The following is an 8,656-nucleotide window of genomic DNA, read 5'->3' on the forward strand; positions in this document are numbered from 1 at the left end:
TGGCCCGGGGCCCAGGAGGGGCTGAGGTAGGACACAGCCGGCTCTCCTGTCCCTCGAGCCCTCTGCCACATGCGAGGTTGGACATGCCGGTCTGGGTGGATGTGGCTCTCCTAGGTCTGCTCAAGTCAGCAACCCGCTTCTCCCTTCCTCAGATGGTCGGAGCTCTCCTCTGGACCTTCAGGCCCCACTTCCCTGTAAAGCTGTGCCCATAGCAGGGTCCTTAGGGTTGGAGCATTTGGTGGGCAGCTGTCTTGTGGGCCATGCAGTCGTCAGCCCACATGCAGTGGACAGAGGTTATGTGTTGCCGTATGGCCCCGTTGTCCCCTGCAGGCCTGAGCAGCGAGAGCTGGTCCATCATGAAGAACATGGCCACAGAGCTGGGCATCGTCCTCATTGGCTACTTCACCCTAGTGCCTGCCATCCAGGTGAGGCCTCCGGGTCTGCAGCTTGGGCCGCGTGGAGCCCATTACTGAGCCTCCCAGCTGTGCAGGGCACACCCTGCCTTGCTGCTGCCCTCTCCTGTGAGGTGGCCCCTCTACTGGCAGGCTGGCTGTCACTGTGCACAGAGAGGCCCTGGTGGAACTGGCCCAGGAGGAGGACTCAGTAAGCCGAGCTACAGCCTGGCAGTCTCAGACCCATGACCCCTCACCCATGACCACTCACTGCCGTCCCTCACTCAAGTGGCAGGAGAGGAAGCTGGCTGCCCGCAGCACAGTCCAGTCAGGCCCCGTTTCCCAGTTCTCAGGCAGAAAGTGGTGAGGCCCCCCTGCCTTTCAGGGCCTGAGCCCTGACCCGCCCCTGCACCCTCGAGACCCGTGGCCCAACCGTGGGAGAGCCACCAGCCATTGCTGAGCCCTGGGGCTGCGAGCAGGAAGCCCACTGTTGCTGCCTGGAAGTTTTGTGAAGGGAGTAAGGAGTTGTTGCCTCCTGTCCTTTCCCCACGACTGGCAGGCCAGCTGAGGTTTGGGAAGGAACCCAGGGCTCCCAGGCTCCCCACCCTACCCCACCAGAGGGCGTCTGCAGGACGCGGACAGTCTTGGGACATGAGGGCTGATGTGCCACTGTGCACTCCATTCTTCATTTTCCTCACATTTGAGTAGAAGCCATGGTGATGCACCAGAGGTCTCAACAAGGGCAGAGGAGGAAAACCTAAACCCGAGAAAACTCCATCTATCCACAGAGCCTGGGGAGGAAAGAGACTCCCCTTTTCAGTTTCTGGGTAGAATTAATTCTCCCCTGTGCTCTTCCTCTCCTTTCATTGGTCCAGTGTAGTCATTGGCCAGGAATAAGAAATTTCTGAGAGCCTCCAAACCAGGCCAGGCCTGGGCTCTTGGTAGGTGTTGGTCTCTGGTACATGAGCAGGGCTAGGGCCTCAGTTAGGGAGGGCTTTTGGAGTACTGCAGGCTGCTGGGGCATCAGTGCCAGGGGTCTCTGCTGCCCCCTCATGGGGAGGGAGGGAGCTGCTGCTGCATCCTGCTCCTGGATGTCAAAGTTCCAGCATCTCTCCTCCCTGCTGTGCCTCGCAAGAAACTGCCCTGCAGCGTCCAGGGTGCCAGCTGTTTGGGGTGCAGTGGTCAGGGCCCATGAGGCTCCCACATGGGGCTGCGGCCGCAGCAGGCAGGGAACTGGTTCTCCAGTACTGGGCCCTGAGGTCAGTGTCCTCTCATTGCCTTTTTTCCAGGAGTTCTGTCTTTTTGCCGTCGTGGGGCTGGTGTCTGACTTTTTCCTTCAGATGCTGTTTTTCACCACTGTCCTGTCCATTGACATTCGCCGGATGGAGGTAGGAGTGGGCTGAGCCCTGCCCTAACCACCTCCTCCTCAGCCCTGGCTGTGCTCAGGGGTCTCTGGGAAAGAGAGGGCAGACCTAGGGCAGGGCCGCAGCCCCAAGTGGGAGCTTCTGGACCGCGGCTCCAGGCCCTGACCACTGCACCCCCAACAGCTGGCGGACCTGAACAAGCGGCTGCCCCCTGAGGCCTGCCTGCCCCCAGCCAAGCCGGTGGGGCGGCCAACACGCTTTGAGCGGCAGCCGACTGTGCGGCCATCCATGCCCCACACCATCACACTGCAGCCGTCCTCCTTCCGCAACCTGCGTCTCCCCAAGCGGCTGCGTGTCATCTACTTCCTGGCCCGAACCCGCCTGGCACAGCGCCTCATCATGGTACCTGCCACCCCCACCCGCAGGCCCGCACTCACAGTCCTCTTGCCGTTTGCATTTGTCTTGGGGGGGTGCTCCCCAGGCCCTCGTGGCCCCTGGAAGCCTAGCTTTGGGAAGCCTCCCCTTCTCCCCTCCTGCCCAGACCTTGTGGTTTCTGGGGTGAGAAGCCTGTCTCTGGAGAAGCAGCTGGTGTCATCAGGGAGAAGAGTCTGCCCAGAGTGACCAGGACGGATGCTCTGGGATGGAACCAGGTGGTTCCCCAAGTCAGGGTTCACTGTGCAGGCAGCAGGAAATGCTGGCTGGGCAGACGGAAGAAGGAGCAAGGTTGGCTGAAGTGAGAGGGGAGCGGGGCTGAGGCCCTCTGAGGACTGAGACCCGTGGTGTCCCTGGAGCAGGTCAGGCAGCTGGTCCCTGCGGCTATGCTGACCATGGGGGCCCAAGCTGAGGGAGCGGTTAGGGTGGGAAAGTTCTGTATCAAACCCAGGGTGCCTCTCTCTATTTTGGCCAGGAGTCTCAAACCCGAGCATGGAAAGGGAGCTTGGTCCGTCCAGGGGGACAGTTGGTCTTAGTCATAGAGGACTTGAGGCAGAAGGGAAGGACAGGTGGCCTGTGTCCTCTCTCTACCCTCTGGCCTGCCGCTTTCCAGCGTGAGGGCCGAGTGTACAGCGGGTGAAGGCTGCCCCTTCCTCCCTGGGGTCCTGCTGAGCCCCCACTCCCTGCTGCAGGCTGGCACGGTGGTGTGGATCGGCATCCTTGTGTACACGGACCCAGCTGGGCTGCGCACCTACCTGGCCGCCCAGGTAACGGAGCAGAGCCCGCTGGGCGAGGGTGCCCTGGCTCCTCTGCCTGTGCCCAGTGGCGTGCTGCCTGCCAGCCACCCGGATCCTGCCTTTTCCATCTTCCCGCCGGATGCCTCCAAGTTACCCGAGAACCAGACGTTGCCAGGGGAGCCGCCTGAGCCCGGGGGTCTCGCCGAGGGCGTCCATGACAGCCCGGCCCCAGAGGTCACCTGGGGGCCCGAGGACGAGGAGCTCTGGAGGAAACTGTCCTTCCGCCACTGGCCCACGCTCTTCAGCTATTACAACATCACACTGGCCAAGAGGTGGGTGGGCTGAGCTGAGTCCCCCCTCCCACCTGGTCGTGTCAGCTCACTGCCCCCAGAGCACCCCTTCCCTCAGGAGGGAGACCCGTGGGTTTGAATTCTGAATTTTCTTTCAAATAAACACCCATCAGGTTGTGGGGTAGGAAGCAGTGCTCTCAGTAGCCACAACCTGAGTCCCTGGGCCCCGCTCTGTGAGGTCATAGGTCGCTGTCAGCTACTTAGCCAAAATGAGATCCACACCTCACTTCCCCCCACTCTGCCAGAATTGGTGACAGAGGGACAGTGATTGCTAGGGTGGTGGAGTCTGTGACAGGGCAAGGTTGGGGTGCCAGAGCTGGAGCGGGGGAGCCTACTGCTGGGAAGACTGTCTTGGGAGGATGTTCTTGGAGCTTGGCAGAGCAGGCCGCGTCCCATGGGGAGAGTAGAGGGGGCCCTGGGCAGCAGCAGGCCCTCCGAGGGCGTCTCCGCTGAGGCTGAGCGCTGCCCGGCTCAGGTACGTCAGCCTGCTGCCTGTCATCCCCGTCACGCTCCGCCTGAACCCGCGGGAGGCTCTGGAGGGCCGGCACCCTCAGGACGGCCGCAGCGCCTGGCCCCCGCCCCGGCCTGGGCAGGGAGGGCTCTGGGATGCCGGCCCCAAGGGGCCAGGCACGGCGCAGGCGCACAGAGACCTCACCCTGTACAAGTAAGGCCCATGAGTCGGGGGTGGGGCGGCTGGCGGGGTCGGGGGGCCGGGGCAGGTCTCACCAGGCTCTGCCCGATGCAGGGTGGCGGCGCTTGGCCTGGCCTCAGGCATCGTGCTTGTGCTGCTGCTGCTCTGCCTGTACCGTGTGCTCTGCCCGCGCAACTACGGGCAGCCCGGCGCGGGGCCCGGCCGGCGGCGGCGGGGGGAGCTGCCCTGCGACGATTATGGCTACGCGCCCCCCGAGACGGAGATTGTGCCCCTGGTGCTGCGCGGGCACCTCATGGTGAGTGGACGGGGCCGGGGGCGCGGGGGGCCGAGCCGCGCCGCCGCCAGTGCCCATGTGCATGCCGCGCTCCCGCAGGACATCGAGTGTCTGGCCAGCGACGGGATGCTACTGGTGAGCTGTTGCCTGGCAGGCCACGTGTGTGTATGGGACGCGCAGACCGGAGACTGCCTCACCCGTATCCCGCACCCGGGGTAGGTGCTCCGCCCTGCCCTGCCCTAGCCCCTCCTTCTCCCAGGCCCCGCCCTCTCCCTCACCCAGTCTCCCCGCCCCTAGCAGGCAGCGGCGGGACAGCGGTGTTGGTAGCGGGCTGGAGACTCAGGAGACCTGGGAACGGCTGTCGGACGGCGGGAAGGGTGGCCCGGAGGAGCCTGGGGACAGCCCTCCGCTGCGGCACCGGCCCCGGGGCCCTCCACCCCCTGCCCTCTTTGGGGACCAGCCAGACCTCACCTGCTTGATTGACACCAACTTTTCAGCGCGGCCACAGCTCCCCGAGCCGGCTCAGCCCGAGCCCCGGTACCGGGCGGGCCGCCGTGCTCAAGACTCCGCAGGCTACGACTTCAGCCGCCTGGTGCAGCGCGTGTACCAGGAGGGGGGCATGGCTCCCGTGCACACGCCAGCCCTGCGCCCACCCTCTCCCGGGCCCACGTTCCCCCTGGCCCCTGAGGACGAGGCTGGCTTTCCTCCCGAGAAGAGCTGCCCGTCCCTCGCCTGGGCCCCCAGCGCAGATGGCTCCATCTGGAGTCTGGAGTTGCAGGGCAGCCTCATCGTGGTGGGGCGGAGCAGTGGCCGGCTGGAGGTGGGCAGCGGGGGCTGGAGGGAGGCAGGGGGGTCGTGGGTGTTCCCAGTTACAGGTGCTCACAGCCTCTGGGCCCCCAGGTGTGGGACGCCATCGAGGGCACCCTGCGCTGCAGCAGTGAGGAAGTGTCATCAGGCATCACGGCCCTCGTTTTCCTGGACAAAAGGTGGGAGCGCTAGGAAGCCCGCCTCACCCCTAGACGCCCAGCTCTGCACACACTGAGGTCGAGCCCTGCTCCCCCTTCCCTGGTGTGACACAGCCCACACCTGTGAGTTGCAGGAAGTCTGCCTTGATGGGAGGTGACAACTCAAAAGGGTAAAGGTGGGGAGTGAAAGAAGGCCCTTCACCACTGACAGTCTTCCTCTCACCCTTTGAGGTCAGACTCGTCTAGGTAGCCATCACTACTGACCCTTCTGGGTTTTCAGTTCCAGAAAAACGCATCTTTAGAACTACTGCCTTGTAAAAACTCGCCTTCCCCTTTGATGCTGTAGACTCTTCTTGCCTGCCTCTTCACCATGCCTTTTGGCCAGGTGTTCCCAGCACGCCATCACACCATCGCCTCCATGGTGGTGGTGGTCGGGGGAGGTCCCAGCTACTCAGACTGGGCCCCCGCACCTCTGGGCTGATAGACCCAGGGCTCACCCACCCAAGTGCCTCTGGTGACCGCCTCAGCTGCCCATCATGCTGGCTGGCTCTTCCTTCCAGGTCCCTGAGCGTGTGTGGCCCGGCATCTGAGCTAGAGCAGAGCCTTGTTTTCTGCGGTGGGGACACCCCTCGCCCTGAGTTGTCAGTTTCTGGTGGCTTTCTGCTTAGGTCTCAGCTGACATCCTACTGTGTAGCCTGGCCAAGTTCACTGGGTTCCCCCGAGCTTGGAATTCTCCCCCACTGGTGGTTTTTTGACATTTTAGGGAAAGCCCACGTGTCTCAGCCTAGCTCTGCGTCCACGGCTCTGCCCTCTCCTTCCTCTGCCCCAGCTCTGCTGTGGACCATTCAGCTTTATGGGCTGAAAACTTGTGAACCCCACTCGCCCCAAGGCTTTGGGGCCACAGAGCACACACATCTTCATCTCTGCCCATCAGCCTGTGCCTAGGAATGCCAGGCGGTGGAGAGAATCCTTATTTCCTTGTGGAAACAGGAAACGGAGCAGGCAGTGCCTGTGTTGGAGCTGCCTTTCTATCATAGGGCAGCAGTGCCTTCTGCGGCTCCTCACAGCCCTGCCTCAGCTCCTCTCACCTCCACTGAAGCCTCTCCTATGGCTCCAGGCTGTGGAGGGGGACTCCCCTCCCCCAGACTTTTAAATTTCCAGTCTTACTCATGTTCCCCAGGTACCACTTTACACTATCATCAGCTCACTTACTCTTCACGACCACCCGCCCCCACAAGGCGCACACGGTTGTTCCCATTTTCACACATGAAGTATCTGAGGCACAGAGGGTGGCACTGGGGTTGCAGGGCCCTCCTGCTCTGCACCTGGTCCCAGCACCTGTGCTTCCGTCTGGGCTGAGGTCTCTTGCGGCCTCACTGCTCCCCGGCCAGTGGGATGGGCCTATCTAGGCCCGTGGCGCTCAGCCCCACGGCCAGGGGCTCTAAGGGCAAGCCCCCTGGCAGCCACTCTTGTCTTTCAGGATTGTGGCCGCCCGACTCAATGGCTCCCTCGATTTCTTCTCTTTGGAGACCCACACTGCCCTCAGCCCCCTGCAGTTCCGAGGTCAGCGACCTGGGCAGGCCAGGGGCCTCACCTAGTGGGTGGAGCGCGGGGGCCGCTGCAGGTGTCTTCTCCGAGGCCCCTCACCTGGCCTGTTGTCCCCAGGGGCCCCGGGGCGGGGCAGTTCCCCTGCCTCCCCTGCGTGCAGCAGCAGTGACAGGGTGGCTTGCCACCTGACCCACACCGTGCCCTGTGCACACCAGAAGCCCATCACAGCCCTGAAGGCCGCTGCCGGGCGCCTCGTGACTGGCAGCCAGGACCACACACTGAGAGTAAGTGTCGGCACCATCTCTTGGGCACGCGGTGGCCCAGCACAGGGGTCGGGGGAGGGCATCTGGGGTCAGTCAGAGAGAGGCTGGAGGTGTCTTGGATGAACTGTGGAAGGGAATTCCTGACCGAAGTGTGATTTGGAAAAACCCAGAGAAAAATGAAAATCACATAATCACACGTATTTGTGGAATCCAGAAAAATAGTACTGCTAAACCCATTTGCGGGGAAGGAAGAGAGACGCGGACATAGAGGACAGAACTGTGGACACACCGGGGAAGGAGGTGGGGTGAGCTGGGAGAGTGGCACTGGCACCCAGCGCCGTGTGTGGAGCAGCTAGTCGGGGGGAGCTGCTGTGCGACACAGCGTGCGCAGCCGCACACTGGAGACCACGAGGGGCGGGGTGGACAGCAGGAGGTGTGGGGGACACAAAGGAGGGGACACGTGGGTACTCGCAGCTGATTCACACACAGCAGACACCAGCACAGTATTGTAAAGCGGTTCTCCTCTAATTAAAATAAAACCCCAAGGAGCCCAGCACCTGAGGCCTGTTTCTGCCGCAGGTGTTCCGCCTGGAGGATTCGTGCTGCCTCTTCACCCTGCAGGGCCACTCGGGGGCCATCACGACCGTGTATATTGACCAGGTGAGGGCCGTGGGTGGGCTGTGGGGGCATTGAGCCAGACCCACCACGGCCTTGTTTCTGAGTCCTGGGAGCTGGTCCCCAGGGCCTCCGAGAGGCAGGCGAAGGTTCCCTCCCACCCGGGCACTGGGACACCTTGGGGACAGAGGTGGCACCAGTGACCAGGCCCCCACACCCACTCCTGCAGACCATGGTGCTGGCCAGCGGAGGCCAAGACGGGGCCATCTGCCTGTGGGACGTGCTGACCGGCAGCCGGGTCAGCCACATGTTCGCTCACCGTGGGGATGTCACCTCCCTCACCTGCACCACCTCGTGCGTCATCAGCAGTGGCCTGGACGACCTCATCAGCATCTGGGACCGCAGCACGGGCATCAAGCTCTACTCCATCCAGCAGGTAGGCGTGGGGGCCACGGGGCCTCTGGTTGTCGGGAAGGGCTCCAGACCCCGAGCCTGTCTTGTCCTTGTCTCCAGGACCTGGGCTGTGGTGCAAGCCTGGGTGTCATCTCCGACAACCTGCTGGTGACCGGCGGCCAGGGCTGTGTTTCCTTTTGGGACCTGAACTACGGGGACCTGTTACAGACAGTCTACCTGGGCAAGAACAGCGAGGCCCAGCCGGCCCGCCAGATCCTGGTGCTGGACAACGCTGCCATTGTCTGCAACTTTGGCAGCGAGCTCAGCCTGGTGTACGTGCCCTCTGTGCTGGAGAAGCTGGACTGAGGGTGGGCCTCCCCACCCCTCTGGCTGGGGCGCTCGGTTGGCAACACATTGGACCTGGACGGGGGGAGTGCTGAGTCTTGGGAAAGCTGCTTCTGACTGTCCTGTCCTGCCTCATGACTGTAATATTAAATCTGTTTTTTTAAATGACATCAGCCAGGGGCCTTTTGAGCCACTTGTGTCTTCCCTTGGACGGGCTCTGCCATCACTCACACCCTCCTGGTGCCTGAAGTGCAGCACTGGGTTAGACCCTGCTCAGCTCAGAGCGGCTCCTGCCAGGAGCCACGTGAAGTCAGGCCAGTTACAAA

The 8,656-nt window shown here is 62.9% G+C and overlaps 1 protein-coding gene across 4 annotated transcripts in view; it reads left to right on the forward strand.

Annotated features, from left to right (window-relative positions):
* SCAP (SREBF chaperone) overlaps window positions 1–8,500 on the forward strand; it is a 50,028-nt gene extending 41,528 nt beyond the window's left edge. The window contains exons 9-22 of one of the 4 annotated variants that reach the window (XM_086368310.1): window positions 331–425; window positions 1,682–1,780; window positions 1,940–2,158; window positions 2,881–3,257; window positions 3,751–3,939; window positions 4,021–4,222; window positions 4,301–4,416; window positions 4,499–5,021; window positions 5,102–5,187; window positions 6,647–6,729; window positions 6,832–6,998; window positions 7,557–7,637; window positions 7,822–8,028; window positions 8,106–8,500. In XM_086368310.1, coding sequence (XP_086224436.1) covers window positions 331–425; window positions 1,682–1,780; window positions 1,940–2,158; window positions 2,881–3,257; window positions 3,751–3,939; window positions 4,021–4,222; window positions 4,301–4,416; window positions 4,499–5,021; window positions 5,102–5,187; window positions 6,647–6,729; window positions 6,832–6,998; window positions 7,557–7,637; window positions 7,822–8,028; window positions 8,106–8,351 — 2,690 coding nt within the window. In that variant the 3' untranslated portion in view covers window positions 8,352–8,500. Of the gene's footprint in view, window positions 1–330; window positions 426–1,681; window positions 1,781–1,939; window positions 2,159–2,880; window positions 3,258–3,750; window positions 3,940–4,020; window positions 4,223–4,300; window positions 4,417–4,498; window positions 5,022–5,101; window positions 5,188–6,646; window positions 6,730–6,831; window positions 6,999–7,556; window positions 7,638–7,799; window positions 8,029–8,105 lie in introns of all 4 variants that reach the window. The other 3 variants (XM_086368311.1, XM_086368312.1, XM_086368313.1) reach the window with 3 other exon arrangements.
* The last annotated feature ends 156 nt before the right edge of the window (window positions 8,501–8,656 follow it).

This window comes from Bos grunniens, chromosome 22, assembly GCF_055505025.1.
Source record: "Bos grunniens cultivar Pamir isolate PY7600 chromosome 22, Bosgru_T2T1.0, whole genome shotgun sequence".
NCBI lineage: Eukaryota > Metazoa > Chordata > Mammalia > Artiodactyla > Bovidae > Bos > Bos grunniens.